Raw genomic sequence first — 24,667 nt, forward strand, 5'->3', positions numbered from 1 at the left:
ATTTCTCCAAAGAAGACATACAGATGGCCAACACACATGAAAAGATGCTCAACATCACTAATCACCAGGGAACTGCAAATCAAAACCACAAGATATCGCCTTAAACCTGTGAGAATGGTTATTATCAAAAAGACAAGAAATAACAAGTGTTGAGGAGGATGTGGAGAAAATGGAACCCTCACGCACTGTTGTTGGGAATGAAAAATGGTGCCTCTGTGGAAAATAGTATGGAGTTCCTTAAAAAATTAAAAACAGAACTACCATTCAGCAATTCCACTTCTGGGTATTTATCTAAAGAAACTGAAAACACTAATTCAAAAAGTGTACATGCATCCCTATGTTCACTGCAGTACTGTGTACATGAGTCAAGCCACGGAAGCAACTTAAACGTCCATCGACAGATGAAGAGATGAAGATAAATCTATCGATAATGAGTTTATATATATATACATAATGGAATACTACTCAGCCTAAAAAAAGGATGAAATCTTGCCATTTGAGACAACGTGGATGGACCCAGAGGATATTATCCTTACTGAAATAAGTCAGAGAAAGACAGATATCATGATTTTACTTACATGTAAAATCTGAAAACCAAAACATATGAACAACCAAAAAAAGAGAAACAGACTCAGCAGACACAGAGAACAATGTGTCCCTCCTCTGGGACCTCTTTTCCTCAGTTAACCATCCCTTCTGTCCTGTGTATTCACTCTATTTTGCTGTTCACTCACCTTTTTTCTTCATAATTCAGAAGGAAAATGTAGAATGATACTTTGGGACCAGATGATTGCCTTGTGGGGGTGGGGAGATTGGGATAAGCAAAATAGGAGAAGGGGATTAAAAGCTACTAACTTCCAGTTATAAATAAGACAAAAGGATACAATGTACAGCATAGGGAATATAGCTAGTAATATGTAACAACTTGTATGGTGACAGATGGTAGCTAGATATATCACAGGGATCACTTCAGAAAATACACAGAGAATCAGGATGTACACCTGAAAATAATATAATATTGCATGTCAATCACACTTAAAAAAAGAAGTCATTGTTTCTGAAAGACAAAGAAAAAAAGGCAGAGGGCCCTAGGTTCAGGGAGCCAAGAGACTGAAATCCAACACAATGCATGAACTTGAACAGATCATGAATTTAAAAGGAAAAAATAAAAAATAAAAGGCCACCATTAAGGATATTTTGGGAACAACCGACAACATCTGAATATGAGATATTCTATGATATTTGCACAGTATAAAATTTCTTGGGTGTGATAATAGGACTGTGATTACATGGTAGAATGTCCTTGTTAAGAGATACATACATGCTGAAGTGCTTGACAGTAAAGTATCATGTTTTCTGCAGAAAAAAAAGTGTATGTATGTGTGACACACAAATACACATATACACATACGTACGTGTGATAAAGCAAATGATAAACTATTTCGAAATTTTTTTAAAGACTAATCATAAAGGGACCTATAAGGCACTAGTAATGTTTTACTTCTTGATCTGGGTGGTGGTTACACAGTTAAGTTCATATTACAATAAATCATTTATGATTGATGTATTTCCTATGTAAGTTAAAAATTCTTATTAAAAAAAAAAGAATGGCCTAGGCAAAGTGTTGCACACAATTAGTCTGAGTCAGTATCAGTACATAAAAATAAATACAATAAATGAATAAAGGAGTATTTACATAAGTGAACATGTTCCTTCTTTTCCACTCCTCTCAAAAAAAGAATGCCAAGCTACGTACCTCGGAAAAGCTTCTGGGCAATGTGCAGAGGGTTCCCAAAGCGGAAGTTCTCCCCACTGAACAGGGCCAAAATGAGCTGATTTTGCTGCTCAAAACTGTCTTCAGGGAAGTGAGGCAGAAACTGCTGGAGGTGTTCACGTTGAGAGTCACTCAATACTTCTTGCCATGTTGAGAGGCTGACTACATCAAAGAATATCTCAGGCTAGGACAATTAGGAAAAGCAGGAGAAAAGTAAACAAGAGAAAAACAAGCTTTTAAGTTTTTCTGTGGTAAAATATACATAAAATTTACCATTTTATCCATTTTTAAGTGTACATTTTTAAGTGCACAGTGATATTAAGTACATTCACACTGTTGTGCAACCATCACTACATCCAAGTTTTTAAGTTTGTTTAAACCAAAATGTCACTGGGACGCCTGGGTGGCTCAGTCAGTTAAACGCCTGCCTTCAGCTCAGGGTATGATCCCGGGGTCCTGGGATCAAGTCCTGCATCAGGCTCCCTGCTCAGTGGGAAGTCTGCTTCTCCCTCTGCCTGCCGCTCCCCCTGCTTTTGTGTGCACACTCTCTCTCTCGCTCTAACAGATAAATAAACAGAATCTTAAAAAAAAAAAAAAAGTCACTGATCTTTATTCAGTTCTCAAATCTCAGAGATTAATGACTACATATAAACCATTATCTTATATCCAACAGTAAATAATAATCCATAGGAAAAACGATCTCAGTAGAGAGAATCTCATTCAGAAACCATTTCTACCAACAAGGGGTATGATGGACAACTGAATGCAGCTTAAGATGAGGGGCAGGAAAAAGTTAACATTGGGAGGAGAGAGCATGAGGAGTTGAGGCACCTGTGAAGAGCGACAAGCAGCAGGATGGAGTTCAATCTCAGTTCAATTATATGCTGTACATCTCCTATGTGCTGAGTACTAAGCTAGACTGGTATACACAGTCCGAGGGGGAAACAAGCAATTACAATGTAGCTTAAGGAGTGCTGATGTGCACAGAAGCACATAGGAGAAGCACATGCCCCAGAAGCAAGGCGTCAGAGAACACCTACAGAAGAAGTGACATTTAAGATAGTTAAGGGGGAAAAAAAAAAGTTGAAGCAGGAGAGTTAAAAATCCACAGAGCAGGGGCGCCTGGGTGGCTCAGTCGTTAAGCGTCTGCCTTCGGCTCAGGTCATGATCCCAGGGTCCTGGGTTCGAGCCCCACATCGGGCTCCCTGCTCCGCGGGAAGCCTGCTTCTCCCTCTCCCACTCCCCCTGCTTGTGTTCCCTCTCTCACTGTGTCTCTCTCTGTCAAATAAATAAAATTAAAAAAAAAAAAAATCCACAGAGCAGGGGCACCCGGCTGGCTCAGTCAGTAGTGCATGCAGGTCATGAGTTCAAGCCCCACATTGGGCATAGAGATTAAAGATTAATAAACAAAAATTCAGGGTTTTTTTTGTTTTTTAAGATTTTATTTATTTAGTTGACAGAGAGAGACACAGCGAGAGAGGGAACACAAGCAGTGGGAGAGGGAGAAGCAGGCTTCCCGCAGAGCAGGGAGCCTGATGCGGGGCTCGATCCCAGGACCCTGGGATCACGACCTGAGCCAAAGGCAGACGCTTAACGACTGAGCCACCCAGGCACCCTGATAAACAAAAATTTAAAAATTCACAGAGCAAAACTATAAAAATGGAAGAATAATTAATATAAAAGAAAGGATAGCAATTACCTGTGGGGGCCTGAATGGTATTGGCAGTTACTTCTTAGCCCAAGTAGTAGGTACATGGTTGTTTTATTGCTGTGTAAACTGTATATATACTATATATATATGGATTTTATATACTCTCATGTGTGCTACAGTTCACTTTTTTAATAATGCAGAGAGTTGAGGCCATGTATAGCTAGTGCAAGGACCCAAGGGGAGGGAGGGAGCAGCAGACACAAGAAAGAGGAGCAAGGGACCTATAAACATGTTAAGTACTTGTGTCTGTCGTTATCCTAAGGACAATGGAGAGCCACCAAAGGGCTTAAGCAGGAGACAACCCAGAAATCCAACCATCTACTAGGCATCTCCTGCATGCATGTACTGAAACACCTCAGTGTCCAAGATCTTCCCCTGCAAATCTATTTTTGCACACTTTATTCCTGTATCTCAGTGTCTGCCACAAAGTAGTACTTAATAAAAAGTGCTGACAAAATGAGTAACATAAAGAAATTTATCTGAAAGAGTGTGCAAAGAAAACGTGGATGGGAAGGATACATATGTCAACTTCAGTAATTGTTACTTCAGGTGGCAGAGAGAATAAATGGTGGCTTTAATTTTATCTACAATGTTTGACATACTACGAAAGAAAAGATCTGAACCAGATATGACTAAATGCAATTATCTCCGAAAACTGGATGATGCACCAATGAATGCTCGCCATATGACATCTACACCTGCCTGTATATGCGAAACAGGGCAAAATAAACAGTAATTCAATACAATTTTTGGCATACACAATGCCTTGCACATAAGCAGCACTTAGTAAGTGGTAGCCACCTTAATGATGATGAGGATTACACAGCCTGCCTGTGAAAGGGGCCAAAAGCACACTTATATCCCATTCCAGGACCTGTACTACTGACTAGAGGGTTACTTAATTGACAGATATAGTTAATGTCTGGGTTTTGCTTCATGATCCACAATGTGGGTAACCAATTTAACGTAAACATATCCATAATTCTGTCCTTAAAATATATAATTTCTTGTTAACTCCTCAAAATTATCTGGTTAAAAATAGGGCTTAAATGTATAGCTTATACTCTCTTCTCTAAGGACAATGTTAAAGACTTTACATTAAAAAAGAGAGAGAGAGATGACTTTGGCTGCAATGTAGAAAATGAAACCAAAGGGAGCACAAAAGACTGAAAACTTGTAGAGTATGGAAAAGGTTTAGAATAGTGGTTATGGGCAAGGTGACAGAGAGAAGATGGTGGTGATGGTACTACTTACATCCTCCAGAAGGTCCTCGGGCAGACTAACCCTGGTGCCCCCCAGGAGGCAGTCCTCCATAATACGTGTGCCACGGCCATCTCCACATGGACCCAGTTCCAAGGGATCTGTCAGCATATGGTCCAAGGAATCCATTGTATATGTTCCACAGGTAATCTAGACAAATATATGCAGTCATACCTCCAGATAGAAAGGCAGGAATCCCAGGGGTCTGGTTGACACTAACACTCCTTCAAAAAATATTCTGGCCCAGAAAATAGTCAAACTCAAATCCAGTTTTATACTTTATCCTCCTACCCTAACTACAGCTACACACCTCTTCTCTCTTCTACCACTGCATTCTCATCTCAATCTTCAAATCTTTTCTAGTAGGTCTCATTGCTCAGAATGCTTCTACAATAACTCCCAAACCTACAGAATTTCTTAAACCTTCATTTTACACTTGAGTAAAGCGAGACTTAGAGATTAAATGATAAACAGATCAGAGTTCATAACTTAAGACTTCTCAGGCCAATAATCTCTCTACCATAAAATAATTTCTTGGGGCGCCTGGGTGCTCAGTCGGTTAAGCATCTGCCTTCGGCTCAGGTCATGATCCCTGGGTCCTGAGATCAAGTCCCACATCGGGCTCTCTGCTCAGCGGGAGCCTGCTTCTCCCTCTCCCCCTGTCCCTCCCCCAGCTGATGCTCGCTCGCTCTCTCTCTCAAATAAATAAAATCTTTAAAAAGTAATAATTAAAAAAATAATTTAACAATTATTATTTTTTTTAGTAATTCTGTTATGCTATCATGAAGAAAAATCAACCATATAGACTAGTAAGGCTCAGACACTAACAATAAATTATTTAATGAGGGCCTATTAAGCACCATGCCTCTCATTTAATTCCCACAACTGTGCAAGACAGGTTCATCAGATCTACTCCATAGATTATTAAAACTGAGGATCGGGCGCCTGGGTGGCTCAGTTGGTTAAGCGAATGCCTTCGGCTCAGGTCATGACCCTGGAGTCCCGGGATCGAGTCCCGCATCGGGCTCCCTGCTCTGCAGGGAGTCTGCTTCTCCCTCTGACCCTCCCCCTCTCATGTGCGCGCTCTCTCTCTCTCTCTCAAATAAATAAATATAATCTTTAAAAAAAAAAAAAAACTGAGGATCAAAGTAGATAATTTGCCCAATCTCAGGGATAGTGAATGAATGAAACTCAGGTCTGTCTGATTACAAACACACATTCTTAACACTATACCTCCTGTATAAACTAGTCCACACAAACTCTGGGGTCTCCAAGCACCTGACCACAACAGCCAGTAAACTTACTAGCCAATCTGCCAACTAAAGGTCCATCTGATATTTATAACCATGTAAATATAATGCTATTTTTCTCCTTCCTGTAATAACTGAACACTGCTGGTCATCTTTAGAAATGTACGTATCAAAACATCTTCAAAGGGGTGCCTGGCGGGCGCAGTCAGTTAAGCCTCCAACTCTTCTTGGTTTTGGCTCAGGTTGTGATCTCAGGGTTGTGAGATCAAGCCCGGTGTTGGGCTCCATGCTCAGTGGGGAGTCTGCTTGAGATCCTCCCTCTCCCACTGCTCCTCCCGCTTGTGCTCTCTCTCAAATAAATAAATAAATCTTAAAAAAAAAAATCTTCAGAAAGCATCTCGTTAGGCTAATGGCTAGAATCAGCTGTAAAGCTGAGGCCACAGGATTGAACAAAACTAATAGGACGACAGGGAGCATTAACTCAATCACTCTACAAACATTTGCTAAATCAATTCTATCTCCTATTCCTACCAAATGGACTAATAAGCACAATAAAATGGAAAGAAAAAAAATCAGACTTAACAGTCAAAATGCCAAACTTCTAGCCTAATCTTGGTGACCCTAGGCAAATCTTACCTTGCAAGGTGTCAATTTCCTTATTTGTAAGACAAAGGGGAGTTGCACCAGGTCCTCTGTACTATTATTTCCAGTTTTGGAATCCTACAATAAATAATCTCCAGATGGATGACAGTTTATATGACTTAATGCAGTCATATAAACATAGTGACATAATGACTTCTGATTCCAAAACTCTTAAAATGATAAAAAGCAGAGCTGTAATATTACTACTAAAATAAGCATCTTCCCACAAATTATTTCAAGTTATCTTTTAGAGATTTCAGATTTATGTAAAGATACTGCAGGAAGATTAGTGCTGGACAAAGCAGATGGTCTCCAAACAACTGTGCTCCATCACCTTTCAATATATGGGGAATTACAACATCCTGAACATTCTTGGTGCCTAAATAACTGAAGCAGGTGAGAAAGCACACGGCGAATGAGTTTAACAAAACTTTAAAATAGAAAAATTGGCAGAAGCAACCTGATACTTAGAGCAAGGTACTCTTTACAGAATTGACATAGAACAGGATAGTAACTGCAAAGCCAGTGTTCTACCTGACTCTTAGGAGGCTCGCCCCTGTTTCACAACTTGTCCCCACATTTCTTCAACTACGATGGATGTGTAGCTAAATTTAATCTATTCGAGTGGCAACCTTTGCCCTGCTACTATTCTGAACAGGATCTCAAAATACAAAAAGCAGGGAGCTGCCAGAGGATTGGAACCCCGGAAGCCAAGGATTTCTAAATCTTGCGGCGTCCTGGACCTCGGTAGTAGACCAGGAGAGTGTCTCCCAATGGCCTTTCCTCTGCACCTGGGCTAGTCTTGCCTCTTGGACCCTCCCCAACGAAAAAGCTAAACCCGGGGCTGCTTCCGGAGCAAACGCCGGCTCCAAATCCACCGCCCCTGCAGCTAAACCCCTCCCCAGCCAACCCGGCCCCGCACAAGGCCCGGGTACCGCCCCTCTAAACTGCACCTCTGCGCCCACGGCCCCTCCCCCACACCGTGCCTAACCCTAACCCCCACCCACCCGGCCGCCCGGCTCCCAACACGCCCGCTCCCCTGCCCCAGGCCCACAGGAGCAGCGACCCTCGGAGACCCAGCCGCTCCCTCCCTCCGCTCCCCGGCTACACTTTAACCCTTTCGCTGTCCTGGGCCCGCCCTCACCTGAGTCGCTGGCGCGGGTCTCCCAAACCGCAGCGCTTCTCGGCCCGCGGGCTCTCAGACGCGCTCGCTCCCGCAAGACGTCTCGGTGCGTGCACGCTCCGGGCTCGGGCGGCGGAAGGGGCGGGGTTGCGCGGGGCGGGGCCTGGAGGGTGCCGAGGGGCGGGGCCGAGCGGGGCGGGGCCTGGGGCGGTGCGAGCCCGCGCTGCTGGGTTTGGGTGGCAGTTTGCACGCGGCTTGGGCCTGTTGGTCTCACCTGTATAGAAGCTTCTTCGGAAGAATGTCTGTAGTCTTTACCTAGCCGCGAACTGAGGCCCATGAATGAGTGAATGCAATTTTATTAGCAAACGTTTGCAGAGAGCATACCCTGTACCAGGCACTATGCTAAGCACTTTCTAGCCCCTATCTAGTACTGTATGCTCTTATGCACTATTCCCATTTTACAGCTGAGGAAACTGCAGTTTCTTGAGTTTCAGGGAGGAAAACACAGACCCGGAGCCTGTGCCCCTGCGTATCCCCATATCTTCCTCCTGTCCCTGGGCCCCTGACGTTGGGAAAGAAAGTATACACACGTCGAAGAAATACATTTAAAATTAAACTCGATAACATTCCTCTGTTAAGAATCTAGGTCCCAGGGCACCTGGGTGGCTCAGTCGGTGGCTGTCTGCCTTCTGCTCAGGTCATGATCTCGAGGTCCTGGGATCAAGCCCCATGTCGGGCTCCCTGTTTAGAGGGGAGTCTGCTTCTCCCTCTTTCTCTGCCATTCCCCCAGCTCGTGCTTTCTCTCTCTCTCTCTCTCTCTCTCTCAAGTGGTTAGGTAAAATCTTAAAAAAAGAAGAATCTAGATCCCTGGTGCCTGGGTGGCTCAGTCGGTTAAGTCTGCCTTCTGCTCAGGTCATGATCCCTGAGTCCTTGGGTTAAGTCCTGCATGGGGCTCCCTGCTCAGCCGGGAGTCTGATGCTCCCTGACCCTCCCTCCTCTCGTGTTCTCTCTCTCTCTCTCTCTCTCTCTCTCTCAAATAAATAAATAAATCTTTAAGAAAAAAAAAAAGAATCTAGGTCCCCTTTTCACTGAGTCTTCTTTAGAACAGCTTCAGACTACTTAATCCACAACTTCTCCCACCAGCCCTGCAGAGACCATCCTCAGGTCTCTCCACTGGATGGAAATGTGTTGGGGAAGCTGACAGGCCAAACTAATGCTCCTCCCTTGTTGGAAAACAGTGATTTCCAAAGAAAGCCCATTTTTGCTCCCCTGCTGGCTGCCCACCTGCCCTTAGTTCCTGCCTGTTAGACCATTGGGAGGTTCTTGAATTAGAAACCACCAACTAAAAGGGCCGAGGCACACCATTCCATAGTTATCAACCCTAAGTTTCCTTATATTGTGTCTCTGACCAGACCAGCGTGAACCAAAGAGTCAAAACATTATAAATTGTAATATTAAAAAAAAAAAAATTGGGGCACCTGGGCGGCTCAATTGGTTAAGTGATGACTCTTGATTTCGGGTCAGGTCAGATCTCAGGATTGTGAGATAAAGCCCCACTACGGCTCCTGGCTCAGAGGGGAGTCAGCTTGAGATTCTTTCCCTCTGGCCCTCCCTCCTCCCAGCTCACCCAGGTGCGTTCTCTCTCTCTAAAATAAATAAAATAAAAATCTTTTTTTAAAAAAATTAACAATCTCAGTAGTTCTTGTAGCTTCACACATACAAACAAGGAAGATGTTTATTAAAAAAAAATATTTATTAATTTTTACACCTGCTGAGTAGCACAAGACTATTAACACTATAACTCACTGAATGTACAATAAATGTTCACATTTAAATAACAGGACAGGGTCAATATTTTCAACCTGTGGGTCAGCTTTAGCATCTCATGAAGTGCTTTTTAGCCCTAGATATCTTGAGAGTTTTTTGAAAGGATAATTCCAAATCAGAAAACAATTCAAGAAGATCAAAACAATAGGTTTTTCCAGAATAATAGGAATTTTACATGATGAAATGTGATTTATGCAGCACAAATCAAAGAATAAAAATGTAAAATCTGTATGTAACCTACTCCAAAATTTTCACACTGCGCTGATTGAAGTCTAGAGTGCCAATATGTCCTAAGAGAGGCCACAATATAAACATTGGCTACATACTTTTTTTTTTCCATATTGGTCTTCAGATGGCTTATAATCCACCATCTCTTCAAATCCAAGTCCTTTTGAAAATCTATTAACTAGGAATGGACATGCAGCATACCTGATCTTAAAGAAGTGTTGTCTGGCTTGACTGCACCCGCAACCAGCTCTGGCTGATAATATACAAATTAGTTTTAGATCCTTTGCTTATTCCACGTAAGTACAAAAAGAGAAAAAGAAAAAACTCAGGTGGGAAAGAAACAGAGTCCTTCCAAACTATTTTCTTCTGTGTATTTTACAACTTGAAATAACTGGCATAAAATGAACATTCTGTTCAGTGATAGTTTTCTCTTTTAATCAATAAGTTATTCCTGAGGGAAGGGGAGTTACTTTGCTGGTTCAAATTAAAAAGGACCCAATAGGGCCAAATTTAAGGTGTAAAAATTTAACTGGACCTTTAGCAAAGTCTAATATTCTTCACCTAGCAAGTCTTTCTAGACTGGACACTAGGATATTTACAATCATTATACTGTGGGACTTTGGAACCCAGAGTCTCTGTTTTGTGACTCAGGGTCAATATTTTCTATTGAAAACATCAACATTACATCTTTGTTACCAAAGATAGAGTCCATCCCTAGTTTCTACACATTTACCAAGTAACTTTCTCAAGTTCTCTTAGTGCCCAGATTTTCAGGGATAACTAAATAAATGAGGTCTCAAAAATAAAGTGCAAAATCTACATATTAGTAAAGTTATTTCAACAGAATCGTTTTTCAAAAAGATGTCTTTACCATAAAGAAGCTACTCTACTTTTTTAGTTTATAGAACCAGTTTTTACCCAGAAATGTAAATAAAAAAGATTAGTTAACTTCATTTGAAATTGAACTTAGGTGTTTCTGTTCAGGAGTGATAAGTTCCATCATAGGATAATTACTCTAAAAATGTGTTAGTATGTCACAAAAAGTTGTTAAAATACACACTGATTTCTGTAATGGTTTATGTGTACAATTGGAATGCACAGGAAAAAGGAGGGAAATGTTTTTCCCCATTGAATTCATAGCCAATAAGACAGCAAACAAGAACACATATAAGAAAAACTATCGCTGAGGCAGATTTTTTTTCCTCCCAAACGACAGTGTAAGATGCATAAAGATTGGATTTCTTTAATATCCCTTATAATTACCTTGACATATAAATGGTCCCCACATTCTTATTTTTCTCCTAAGTGTGAAGTTGGTCATCTTTCCAAAAGGTCCAGGTGAGTTACAATATGCATAAGTTAAAAGTATTAAAAAAAATAAGAAGGGCCACCTTTCCATCCAACCTTAAAGAATGTTCATTTTAAGACAGCATGAGAAGTACTAAAATACACTGCATGATGTGACAGCCGAATGTACACCTGATAAGAACAAGGAATTTATCCTGTACCAATGAATGGTAAATGGATCCTGCAAGGCAGGACAAGGTTTCAGTGCTTTTCACTTTATCGATAGGTAATTATCTTAGTAATTTTTCTTTGTACCAAGATCTCGAACGCCTCCTTCTTAACACACCACAACCAGAGAATGGGAGGCAAAGCTTTAATGTAGGAGTTTAAATTCTGCTGACATCAAACAAACCTTTTCTCTCACAGGGAGTCTACCGTTGTGGAGTAATAAAGTAAATAAAATGAATCCGAACGGGAGGTTCTGGCCTCAGTGGCTGAAGGCCAGCACCTGTGCAAACACCTGTGCAAAGCACTACCAATAGTAAGCCCAACAACAGTCTCCCCAAAGAGGCAAGCTGTTGTTGTGGTTGTTTTAAATCAGCAAGAAGAAAAATCTAGAAGATGGTTTTTCCTTCAGAACATCACTGTCAAACCTCTGTTTCATCATCTTTATTTTCATATTCAATAGGCTCCCCTTGTTAAATTACTGAAAATGCAAACTCGAAAGATGAAGCAGTTCTGACTGAATAAAATGCCCTTCTTCTTCAGTGCCATGGCTTGGAATGAAGAAGTCCAGTGGCCATGGACTTGGCACATCCTTTCTCCACCTTTGGTACAAACGTGATACACCACTTAGTATTTCCACAAAGGAAAAGTAAGGCCTATCAATGTGTTAAAAAACCAACTCAAGAGTAAGGCGAAGTTTCTCCACCTTGAAATCTACTTTCCCCTGAAAGATCTCCATTCCATGGCAGAAGCTCCTAGGGTTTGAAGAGTCAATTTGGTAAAGATGACCTTTATAAAAGGAGCCCCAGTGTGTGTAGAGTGTCAAAACTGTGGTTTCCAAATTCTTGAGTGAATGATAAATCTTAAAAAAAGAGTTCCAAGTGTTGGAAGCTTTCAAACTTATGGATGAGAAAAGACATGATGTGACTGCTGGATTCAAGCTCAAGGGTAGAAGTTAAGGTTTAGTGATATGCACTTCGCTGCTCCCATTCCCGTTGGTGGTGGTTGTAATGATGTACTGTGTGGGCTGCTGTTGGCTGGTGGTCTGGGGGTCCAAGTCACTGTGTGTAGCTGGCTGAACCTGGACTCCCGTGGAGAGAGCAGAAGCTTGCTTTTCCTCCAATTCTGGTTGACTTTCTGATAACACATAATGACCCTAGAATAAAAAAAGATCTTTAGAAATCTGAAGTCTAAAGGAGTGGGGGAGGTTCTTGGTCGAGAGAGAAAGAAGGAATATGAAAGGAAATGTTACAAGGTGACATCAAAATAGGCACTTATGTGAGTACTTTAGAGGGGATGAATCAGTCAGAGTAATAGACTACCAAGGTAATTTAAGGGACCGCCTTAGGTGTTCCACCAAATGATATAGTGAAGAGCTTCGAGTACAGAAATTTGCATTACAATAGTGACCTATGTGGCAAAGGAAACGTGGGCTATTATACTGCTCCTAAGAATTTAGATAGTCATAAAATAAGATTGCTGTCTATTAATATTTAAGAGTAATACAAAATAGATCACAGAAGAGATATTTAAAGTTTCCTTAAAGAGACATAATGGCTCCCAAGACAGGGAGTCAAGATCAGTGGTTCTTAGATTTCAGAATTTCATAGGCCAGCAAATTAAAAGTAATAATAAGTATTCCCAAATTTTATTTTGCCAAGTCAAGTCATTTTTAAGAGAAATTGAGAGAAATGTCAAATGAGAGAAATTTTAACACTCAAAAGTATAAGAAGAATACAATCTTAGAATAAAATCCCTTACATTGAATCAATTTAGCTTTATGAAAACATGCATTGTCATTATTTTTCCTTTGATCATGAAAACTTCACAGACATGGAGCTAGCTATCTCCTTAAGTTAACGTTTTTAAAGAAAGAACGTGTCCCTTGGCAGGGTGATCGGTCTGCTATATAGGCTAAGAAAAAAGAAGTAACAGAGGAAAACCCAGGCAGTGAGTGGCCTTTCCAAGCACTGTCCAGAAAAGAAGCCATAGGCAAATACCCATTTGATTTCTCTAGGGCCATGTGCTCAAGAGTCCACACTCATCAATCTCTGATTATGATTTCGTTTCCCATGTGAGTCTTTCTCTAGCAGGAGGAGGCTGGCTCTCAGCCTAGGGTCCATGGACTACTAGGTGGTCCACAGATAGGCTTTAGAGATTCTATGAACCCTGGAAAATGTACATTAAATTTGTGTGTGTGTGCACGTGTGTGTGTGTGTGTGTGTGTGTGTGTGTGTGTGTGTATTATGGCAGGAGGAGGGGAACATCCTTGGCTATAATCAGGTTCTCAAATGAGTTCCTGGCCAAAAAAAAGGTAAAGAGTCAATGGGTCTCACAGGGAGTAAAAATCTCACTGATTATGCCAATGAGACTATTCCATTGTACATTAGTTATTGTCTTCACTGACCATAGTGTTACTCTGGATTTACACATCTCTCCTAAGTCTAGTTAATGTGAGTTTGTGTGCTAAGAAATGGGTAACCTCTCGGTATGCTTTGGGGGAAAAAAATCAGGTTTTCATTTTTGGGTTTTTTTTTTTTTTTTTTTTAATTTATTTGTCAGAGAGAGAGAGAGCACAGCAGAGGGAGCGGCAGGCAGAGGGAAAAGCAGGCTCCCTGCTAAGTAAGGAGCCTGATGTGGGACTCGATCCCAGAACCCTGGGATCATGACCTGAGCTGAAGGCAGATGCTTAACCGACTGAGCCACCCAGGCGTCCCAAAAAATCAGGTTTTGAGGCCACCAGACTACCCTGCTACTCTTTGAGACCTCTTGGGAAAGAGTCTTCCCCTGGGAACCTCCCAATATCCCTAGCCACTCATGAGTATGTTTCTTAATTTAAATTTACATACTGTTTTCTAATTACTTAGAGGCAGGCCAGAACAAACCAGTGATGATAAAACCAGAGGTAGCAGATAAAATCAACATTGACCTGCCTAATCTAAATATAACAAGATAATTCATGACAATGTTTTTCCCAGGGGTGGGACGAGTGGGGGAGATTGAATGTTTAAAATAGCTTAAAAGAGCTCCATAACAGATTCATTCTATTATTCTCTTCCAACCCAGTTGAAGACCAATAGTCATGAATACTTTCCACAAAGCACATAAAAAGGTGATCAATTACGAATCTGTATGTATATGGGTCTAGGAGGTTCATTACAGTTATTAACTGCATAGATATTTATTGACCATTTGCTATAGCCCAGCGTCCTGTGCAAGGCACTGAGAATAAAGAGATAAAGACCAAGACCCAGCTTTCAAGGAATTCATTGTCTGCTGGGAAAAGATTGACAGTAAACCAGTAATTAATATAAACTATAATAAGGGTTATAATATAACTCCACAAGGAGTTATGGGAATACAGAGGAGGTACTTCTAACTCAGATAAGGAAAGCTGAGGAATAGGAAACAGAGGGAGAGGAGAGTGGTGTAGTGTGATGGACAGCAAAGCCCTCCCGAGCAGGTCACTTACCGGCGTAACTGCCTTTACTTGGCCAGTGGTGACAGGAGTGGCCACACCACTGTCTGTAATCACAAACTGACCTGGGGGAAGTGTCATCATTTGAATCTCCGATGCTGAAAAACAGGAAATAGCCACACTTCAGTGGTCTCAGATTTTAATACAAGTTGTAGAAACAAATACCTAACCATTGGCCACATTCTTCATTGAGACATTTTCCATAGATTTGCTTGCCGTAGAATCTTATCATGATACGATTTCTTGATACTCTGATAAGAATGATCATAGGAAGTTAGCAGACAGTTATCAAATATTAGAAATAATCAATGCAAAAAAAAAAAAAGAAATAATCAATGCATCTCCCCCAAATGTGGCTTCTGAATATCCGTAAGACAAATATTCAGTAATTTTTTTTAAACCTTGAAATAAGTTACAAAGGTTTACCTGTTAGCTCAATATTTTTAACTTTTATATTCGGATTTGAGTCACTGATAAATGTACCCACTATTGCCTACTAATCACAACATAATCTAACTTGAATTTTATTTCACCACCAGTGTTATTAAAGCAAATTAAAAACAAAGTTCACCCTAGCATCCAGTTGATGGTCTTTATATAATAGCTTCTGTCTGATTCCAGAGCTGATATAGGAAACATTGTAAGATGAGCCTAGATCATAAAATAAGCTGGGATCATACCAGCATGCAAGATGCTGTAAGAGACTACAGGGTCATGTAGAAAAGACACAGGGGCCAATTTGAAGATGCTCTCATTAGCCAATGATGGGATAATCTGAGCAACAATAAGGGTAACAACTGCAATGGCTTGAAATATATTTACTGTGTTGAAATTCATGAGAATACAATGATAGTAAGACACACACGCATACCCCTCATTGGTCACCTTGGATAATACTAGGAAAGAACTCATTATTTTGAAAACTGGTAAATAAAAGAGATGAACTGAATATTTAAAGGATTTATCCTGCCCTTCCTGTGCGAACTGCACCGCAGAGTAACCTGTTAGTTAAGGTAAAAATTTTTTCTTTACAGAAGTTTTCTAGGGGCACCTGGCTGGCCCAGTCGGTGGTGTGCATGACTCTTGATCTTGGGGTTGTGAGTTTGAGCCCCACACTGGGTGCAGAGATCACTTAAAAATAAAATCTTAAAAAAGAAGAAGTTTTCTAGCTGATAAGTAAGAAAAGAATGATAGAATCAGAATATGACAATTCTGCAATCTCTAATGAAACAGTGGTGCAAAGGGAAACGACAGACAACCAAACATTATGTGCCTCCTGATGGAAGTACACACCACCAGCCAGAAGTGTCTTAGGGAGGAAAACTGAACCTGAATTTGATCAAGCCTCCAGTCTACAGGAAAGAAAAGGGACAGAAGAAAGCATCTTAAATGATAATATAGGGATGACAACAGCAAAATTCAAAATGTGAGAAATTCTACAGAACAAATGACCCAGTTTCTTCAACACATAAATTGCAATTTAAAAGAGAGAGAATACATATTTAAAAAAAAAACAAAAAACAAAAAAACCTCAAAGGCTGCCTGGTCGGTAGAGCATGTGAATCTTGATCTTCGGGTCATGGGTTTGAGCCCCACGTTGGGTGTAGCAATTACTTAAAAAAATAAAATCTTAAAAAAAAAACTTCAAAATATATAACCAATTGCAATGCATGAGCCTTATTTGGAACTCAATTTGAACAAACCAACCATAAAAAAAATTTATGAGGGGCGCCTGGGTGGCTCAATCAGTTAAGTGACTGCCTTCAGCCCAGGTCATGATCCCAGGTCCTGGGATCGAGCCCCGCATTGGGCTCTCTGCTCAGCGGCGAGCCTGCTTCTCCCTCTCCCTCTGCCTGCTTCCCTGCTTATGCTCTCTCTCTCTGTCAAATAAATTAATAAAATCTTAAAAAAAAATTTATGAGACAATCACAGAAATACGAACAGTGGATATTTGATGGTTATCAAAGAATTACTGTCATTTATTTTTAGGTTTGATGACAGTACTAGAGTTGTGTTTTGTTTTGTTTTTTTTAAAGATTTTATTTATTTGACAGAGAGAGACACAGTGGGAGAGGGAACACAAGCAGGGAGAGTGGGAGAGGGAGAAGCAGGCTTCCCACGGAGCAGGGAGCCCAATGCAGGGCTCGATCCCAGGACCCTGGGATCATGACCTGAGCCGAAGGCAGACGCTTAACGACTGAGCCACCCAGACGCCCCTAGGGTTGTGTTTTAAAAAACATTTATGTGGGCACCTAGGTGACTCAGTCAGTTGAACGTGGGAGTCTTGATTTTGGCTCAGGTCATGATCTCAGGGTCGTGAAATGGAACCCCACTTCAGGCTCCACACTCAGCAGGGAATCTGCTTGAGATCCTCTCTCTCCCCCCCTGCCCCTCCCCCTCAAATAAATAAATAAATCTTTAAAACTATATATATTTATGGATGTAGGCACCTGGGTGGCTCAGTTGGTTAAGCGTCTGACTTTTGATTTCATCACAGGTCATGATCTCAGGGTTGTGAGATGGAGCCCGGCGTTGGGCTCCACGCTCAGTGAGGAATCTGCTTGAGCTTCTCTCTCTGCCCCTCCCCCCAGCCCCACTCATGCTCTAAATAAATAAATAAATAAATAAAATATTTTAAAAAATATTTGTGGATGAAATAATATGGATTATTGTATAGTTGGGGGATTGGAAGAGAATGTTGGGGGTACAAATGAGACAAGACTGGCCCTGAGTTCATAACTGAAGTTGGATAATGGGTACAAAGGCGTTCATTATACTATTCTATTTTTTGTATTTTAAATGTTTTCCCTAATAACTTCAATTCCAGAATCTTTTCTTCAGGTTTTCTATTATTCCCATGGTGATCTGCGTCATGCCACATTTCTTTCACAGGAGTTAAACTTAGTATAAATGTCTACTGACCAGGGTTCTCCTGGTATTTACCGTGAGTAGGAGTCTTTCCCCGACTAGAAACAAGACTCAGCCCTCATTGTGACCACCAATATTTAAGAGAACAGAGTGTAAAAATAACAAGGACGTACAGTTTGAGCCTGATTCCATACCAAATCCACATAACACAGCCAAGGACAATGGAGACAGACTCAAGGAAAAAAATCAGTAGTAGGAGGAAGACCAACACTGGCCTTCCTAACTTCTCAGCCCCTACTGCTCCTAGTTGCTACTATCAAGGGCTGTCGTTTCCTCTATTCCAGATCTTCAGTCATAAAGACCCCATGCTTTCCAGCTCATATCCAAGGCTGCCATCCCCACCAAATCTGTTCACTATTGGGACCTCCAGCACCAGCTCTTTGCTGCTTCTGTAGCACTAATCTCAGGGTTTTGAAAGCCAACTACTCATATATCTCTCTCTACTAGATAATGATCTCTTTGAGCCAAAGACTATCTTATAAGGAGAGGCCACAGAGTGGGGTGGTTTGGAGTGTAAACTCTGAAGCCAGACTGCCTGAGTTCCAATCCTCTAGTTACTAGCTGTGTTCCTTGGGCAAGTTACTCTGTGTCTGAGTTTCCCTATCTATAAAGTGCAAATAGCAATTGTACTTATATGTTGTTGTGAATACTGAACGTAGTACATATGTGGTTTAGAATCATTCCTGGCACCTAGTGAGAGCTTAATGAAAGCTGGCTGTATGGTGTTACTGGGTGGTGTTACTGATATGAATCAATATTAATTTTTTGTATAGCCAGGGTCTAGCACATCCACCTATACAAAGACTGTATTCAATAAACGTTGATGGAAGAGATGACTCACCACCATCAACCTACCCTAGATTCATCTATTCTGCGACTTAGTCCATCCGCCTACACTTTCTCTGGCAGTGTTCCTGATGTCTCTGAAATGGGTGGCTCTCTGAGATCAGAACGCTGCCTTGAATTTGGTCAGGAAACTCATTCAAGGACATGCACTACGAAGTGTAGAATATGGCCAATGATACTTTAGTCCAGAAAATTTATTCTAAAGCTGATGAAATTATGACCCTTGAGTGTAGATTCCCCACCCGTGAGCCACAGCACCATCCCTGTTCCTGCCTTACAGTAGCCACGGAAGGAGTTCCAAGCGTTGGGTAGGTAGGTGTGTTGCACAGAGGAGCCCGGCTGCTGGAGAGCCTGGCCCGGGGTGGAGGCGCCGCCTTGTATCTGCGAGGGGCTGAGCCCTTGCTGGGACTGCTGGGAGGCAGGGCTCAAGGGCTGCCCAGTTACCTAGAGAGAAAGACAAGGCGGGAGTAGAAAACTAATCACTTCCAATTTAGTTAAGACTCACAAATAACTGAAGGAAGCAAATCTGGCTAACATGAATTATAACACTGGAAGTATCACTGCTAAAATAATAATATTTTAAATAATAGGATTAATGAAAAGGAATCATAACTATCAAAATCCTAATTCGTTTTCAAAGGATTATCTACAAGAATATCCAAAAAATTAATTTCACTGAGCTCATTAGAAAGACAAATGAATGAAAGTCTAATTATCTTCATTACATAAGATTTAACAAACTGAGAAGCTAAAGAACTTGCCTATGTCACAGAGCGAATCTGTAACACAAATTGAAGTAGAACCCAGAAATCATAATTTCCACTGAGTACACTGGGAAATCCCACCCAGGTAGTGGAGATAAACACAGGTGTACAGGCAGACATCCATGGAGAGGCTTACTCCTGTCCACAGGATAGAGCCCAAGCTCCATAGTTTGCCATTCAAGCCCTCCATATTCCAGCTCCAAACTACTTTCCCAACTTTTCTCCCAAACATCATTTCCTATTAGTAACCTAAACAGTTTTCCATAAATAATACCAGTTTCCCACCTCTGTGCCTTTACTCACAGTGAGACCGTATTCAGATCATAATGTGTTCCCCAACTACCATGTCAAAATCAAACCCCTCCTTCAAGACCTCATTCAGATACCACTTCTATAGAAATATCCTTGATTCCCTGCAAAACAGAATCTTTCCCTCTTCTGAAAGCCCATAACTTATCAATATAGCCACATCATCCTTAGACCCAGGCAAGACCCATCCTTAGACCATGGCCCTGGAGTAAGTGTCCCCTCCTAGGTGACACTTGGGAACCAGAGTTCCCCATTCCCTATGACAACAGCCCTGCACCCACTTCCAGGGCCTGCACAAGTCTATTCCCTGAGTCCGTCACCTTGCAGGGGTCCTAGCTCTTGGATGTGGGCTCCTCTAATGGCATTTGGGCACAGGGGACCACGGGGGTGGCCGTGGGATCACCTGTGCAGGGATGTGGAAGAAGCTGAGACACGTGGGTCGGGGTGTCCACGTGGGTACACAGAAGCCCTGTGAGGTGCAGGCTGGAGGCTGGGTGAGAAGAAACAGGGAGCAGTCTTGGGGAAGGTCGTCCCTGTGCCACCATCTTCTGAGGAGTCCCTCCAGCCTAGGGTTCCTTTGAGAAACTTAAAAGTGTGATGCCCGTGGGGGTGGGAAAGAAGGGCCCCTCGTGGACAGAGGTGACTGTCTGGGACTGGGAGAAGTGACAGAAACCTCACAGCTGCTGAACCTCACACTAGAAGGAGGGGAGGGGCCGTCAGATGGCAAGCAGCAGAGCCTCCCATCCCCAATGCCCCCCAGTAAACAGGAAGGCAGAGAAAGTGCATGTTTATCCTATGGACTTCCACAGCAGTCCGAAGGGCACAGAGCCAGCCAGGGAGGGAGAAATCCTTTCCCCTTCCTCCCGCCCCCAGCCTAGCAGCTGCCAGTGCCGCCCACACGCTTGGCAGGAAGGCAAGGAATTTCGAATTGGCACTAACCATGTTATTTAGTAGCAATTGTTACTTAGCATATCCTTTTCAATTTTGTTATTATGAAAATATATGTGTCAAGCAGGAAGATAGAACATACATTTTTTAAAGTTTTTACTTAAATTCCAGTTAGTTGGGGCGCCTGCGTGGCTCAGTCAGTTAAGCGTCTGACTCTTGATTTCGGCTCAGGTCGTGATCTCAGGGTGGTGAGATCAAGCCCCGTGTCAGGCTCCCTGCTCAGCGGGGAGTCCGCTTCTCCCTCTCCCTCTGCCCCGCCCCTGCTTGCTCTCTCTCTCTCAAATAAATAAATAAAATCTTTAAAAAAAAAAAAAAAAATGAGAGAGAGTCTGTTTCTTGGTTTGCCCCTCTCTCTTTTTTTTCCCTTTGCTCATTTGTTTTGATTCTTAAATTCCACATATGAGTGAAATCATATGGTATCTGTCTATCTCTGACAGACTTACTTCACTTAGCATAATAGTCTCTAGCTCCATTCATGTAGTTGCAAAGAACATATTTTATTTAAGTTTGTTAGCTTGATTTGAAACTTTTAACCACCCAGACACATGGCATGCAGGCTTTCATTTGTACTCTTGTTCTGGAACCTGTGAGTATCAGAGGTGGGCCTACATGTATCCTTTCTGGTTCAGATACCTTTGCTTTATATCCTGTTTACTTCTATATATTTGTTATATCCCTACTAGACTCCAAGCTCCTTGAGGGCAAGACCTAGAAAAGTTTCATGAAAAGGGTAAGATTTTTAATAAATATTTTTTTAATGGATGTAGCTATGCTGTCTCAATAACAGCCTCTATGATATAAACACAACAATACGCCACAAAGTCACTGTTCCAAAATTCAAGAAACAACTTAGCAACTGCATGCTATCAAGACAGCCATTTAGAATAGGAAACAAAGGCCTAGGTTGTCCCTAGGATATAAGATCACAGGGCTCCTTTTGCTTAGGGGAAGCTCATCACTTAATGCAAGTGTGTCCATAATGCCAATATAAAACCTGGAGGCAAAGGTAGGATCTTTAATGAAGGCCCAAAAATAAACGGCATCGTTTCAATAGTCAAGCTGACTGGGTCTGAAGACAATGCCTCTTCACTCTGATGAACGTTCCAGGGTCCCCAAGACCGTATTGCCTTTCGTGAGCAGTGGGAGAACATACCTGGGATGATGAGGGGGTGGAGGAAGTGGGCTCTGTGACTTGGATGTGCTGCACCTGGATGGCATGCTGGGTGTAGGTCTGAGGGTCGTGGAGCTGGCCAACGTCCACAGTGGACTGCTGAGACTGGTGTGGGGAAGTGGCCTAGAGGGCAGGAAGACCAAAAGCATACTGATTAAGGGGAAGGGAGGAGATCCTTCCAGAGAAAACGTTCAGCTGAAACAATATCCCAGCAGAAGAGTAGACGTAATTTCACATCCAGGGTTTTGCTCCCAGAGAGCCCACACCTAAGCCAAGCTGGTAAACACTAGCAAAGAAGATCATTTTAAAAGTTACGCTTGGGGCACCTGGGTGGCTCAGTCGTTAAGCGTCTGCCTTCAGCTCAGGTCATGATCCCAGGGTCCTGGGACTGAGCCCCGCATCGGGCTCCCTTCTCCACGGGAAGCCTGCTTCTCCCTCTCCCACTCCCCCTGCTTGTGTTCCCTCTCTCGCTGTGTCTCTCTCTGTCAAATAAATAAATAAAATCTTTTAAAAATAAATAAATAAATAAATAAAAGTTACTCTTATAAAACATAAGCCACTAATGCTATTTAATTCTGAAAGAGAAGGAGAGAAAGGGAACATAGCTCCTTGTAATAAGCTGAACGAGAAGCTCTCAGGGATCAAAAGTCCTTCTCCCTCAAGTTTCAATTAAATGTAACACCCTACCCTTGATAGGTTAAAAGAGATCAAAGAAGAGAATTTGCTTTCAGCTACCGACCCACTAGAAGAGTGGTTCCCAACCTTTTTATGTATCCCAGACATCTCTGAAAATCTGGCTAAAGTATAGTCCCTTTCTCCAGAATGATGTACATATACATCACACTTTTCAGGCAATTTCAGGGATTCATAGGTTCCTCCAAAGCCTGAAGTTAAGAAATGTCCCATAAGAAAAACAAGATAAAGAACAGTCAACAACAGTAGCAACTCCGTATTTCCCGCTCTGGTATTAGTCCTAAATTTTCCTATTTTCCTAAATTTTCAGACCAAATTATTTCAAAGCAATAGGTTTGATCATTTGTGCCTTGAATACACCTCCTCAGCATACTTAAATGAAACCACAGCTCTGGGAGGATTTCTTCTTTTAGCTCCCTCATCAGTGACAATGAGCTGCAGAAGGCAGAAGGAGCGTAGTCACACCTCTGCACGAATAATGTACTGACTGACATTTGAAACTCAAAATTATTCTTTACAACCTCCCTTTCGATGCCCAAGTACCAAACTGGTTCCCCACCAAGTAGTCAGCTTTGGTGCTCAAGGATTCAGAAGAGGCTCTGAAGGAGTTCACGTAGGACTGCCCCGCGGCAGCACGATGACAGTGTACAGGGCAGCCGGAAACCTCTGGAAGGCTCTGGAGAGAATCTCTTACACTGCTAAGTCCAGAGCCCTATACAGCCAGGGGGCCAGGAGAGCTTGCCAAATGCCTTAGACTCAGACCTTACACGGGAAGCACACGACGTGGGGTCCAGCTCTAGCTCTGAGAACTGGGTGCTCTTGTTGACCGCCCCCCCCCGCCCCCCACCACCGCCATATTGCCTAGTGGCAATCTGGCATTCCTGAAGGTAGAGAGCAACATGTACCGGAGCCACTTGCACCACTTGAAGCTGTATGTGCTGTGGTTGCTGAAGACCAGATGTCGACTGTGACACAGGAATATACTGAATTCTCTGGTAGTCCCCCTGCGACGTTCGGTAATCGGTTGTTAAGGTCTGGGACAGCTCTGTCATGGCTTGGGTTAGGAGGTCTGTTGTCTAGAAGAGTCACAAAAAACACACTAGCTGGTAACACTACAGCTTGTACAAATTAGCCCTGAGCTCAGATAGGAGAGATCCAAAGGCGAGAAGATGCTGGAGGACTACAGATGTCTGTATCCACCTGTCTGTGCCAGCCCCGATGGGGTTACCCGACAGGTTCTGACCATCTTGCAGCACAGGAACGGCACTGAACATTTCTTGCTGCTCCTTCTACAGACAGCTTTGGAAAGCATCGACTAGGAGACCAACCACACACAGAAGGCCCTGGAAGGAAACTGAGGGATAATGGGCTACCTTTGCAGCCAATTATATAGCAAGATAGACGTGGCTTTGGTATCGGAAGCCGTGACGGGCACGGAAGGGGATGAGGTGCCCTGACCAGTCACATACTTACCACCACGGTCTCCCCGGTAGCGCTGTCTGTGGTTAACACAGCCGGGGCAGCACTGATCACAGCTGTCGTCAGCGGTGGATGTAAGGTGTTAGGGAGCTGGGCATACTCTGGGTGCTTCTTTCGAATGTGCTGTACCATCTTGGTCTGGAAAAGTATGGCAAAACCAAGAATCGTTACTAGAGTTAGTTATTTGCAATTTTTCTCAAACACAAACCCTGCCACGATCCCTGAAGTCTTTCTGGTTTTGCTTTGAAAGAAATAAGGTGTGCCCACTCCTCCCAAAGCAGCACAGAGTTTGCAAGAGGCAAAGGAAGAGGCTGAGAAGAAACTGAATACGCATGTGACCCCACGCCGTCAGGCAAGGTCAGCACACCTCACTCACAGTATCCCCTAGCACCCCCCCCAATACCTGCAGCGATCAATCACAAGTTCTCCGCCTCCCACAACCAAGAATGACCCCCTTTTCAAGATCTATCATGTAAGGTCCCACATTGTGCTTCTGTAAACCTGAGCTCATAAAGCATGAGCATAAAATATTCCAATATGAGACCTTCAGCAGACCAAAGAAAAGGAAACCAACTGAGCGCTCAGGTTATGTGTGAGATACACTAACTCTGGGGAAATTCCACTTATTCTCTTCCCATTCTGGATTTACAATCCCTATCCTCAGGAAACAGCTCCTCAGCCGTCGGAACGGGACAAAACACCTCTGGCAGTCAGTCCTGCGTCA

General features: G+C 42.5%; 2 protein-coding genes across 8 annotated transcripts in view; both read right to left on the reverse strand.

The window, feature by feature from the left end:
• The window catches only part of NFRKB (nuclear factor related to kappaB binding protein), a 41,534-nt gene extending 33,659 nt beyond the window's left edge, over positions 1 to 7,875 (reverse strand). For 4 of the 5 annotated variants that reach the window (XM_032426257.1, XM_032426255.1, XM_032426258.1 and 1 more), the window contains exons 1-3: positions 7,782 to 7,875; positions 4,740 to 4,895; positions 1,757 to 1,958 (exon numbers count right to left, since the gene is read on the reverse strand). In XM_032426257.1, the coding sequence (XP_032282148.1) occupies positions 1,757 to 1,958; positions 4,740 to 4,874 (337 nt within the window). In that variant the 5' untranslated portion in view covers positions 4,875 to 4,895; positions 7,782 to 7,875. Of the gene's footprint in view, positions 1 to 1,756; positions 1,959 to 4,739; positions 4,896 to 6,631; positions 6,716 to 7,781 lie in introns of all 5 variants that reach the window. The other variant, XM_032426256.1, reaches the window with a different exon arrangement.
• A 3,881-nt stretch (positions 7,876 to 11,756) lies between these two features.
• Positions 11,757 to 24,667, reverse strand: part of PRDM10 (PR/SET domain 10) — a 95,754-nt gene continuing 82,843 nt past the window's right edge. For all 3 annotated transcript variants that reach the window (XM_032426299.1, XM_032426298.1, XM_032426297.1), the window contains 6 exons: positions 23,938 to 24,081; positions 23,370 to 23,540; positions 21,754 to 21,894; positions 18,858 to 19,023; positions 14,800 to 14,903; positions 11,757 to 12,483 (listed from right to left, as the gene is read on the reverse strand). In XM_032426299.1, coding sequence (XP_032282190.1) covers positions 12,283 to 12,483; positions 14,800 to 14,903; positions 18,858 to 19,023; positions 21,754 to 21,894; positions 23,370 to 23,540; positions 23,938 to 24,081 — 927 coding nt within the window. In that variant the 3' untranslated portion in view covers positions 11,757 to 12,282. The remainder of the gene's footprint in view (positions 12,484 to 14,799; positions 14,904 to 18,857; positions 19,024 to 21,753; positions 21,895 to 23,369; positions 23,541 to 23,937; positions 24,082 to 24,667) is intronic.

The sequence above is a fragment of the Phoca vitulina genome, unplaced genomic scaffold, assembly GCF_004348235.1.
Source record: "Phoca vitulina isolate PV1807 unplaced genomic scaffold, GSC_HSeal_1.0 scaffold34, whole genome shotgun sequence".
Lineage (NCBI taxonomy): Eukaryota > Metazoa > Chordata > Mammalia > Carnivora > Phocidae > Phoca > Phoca vitulina.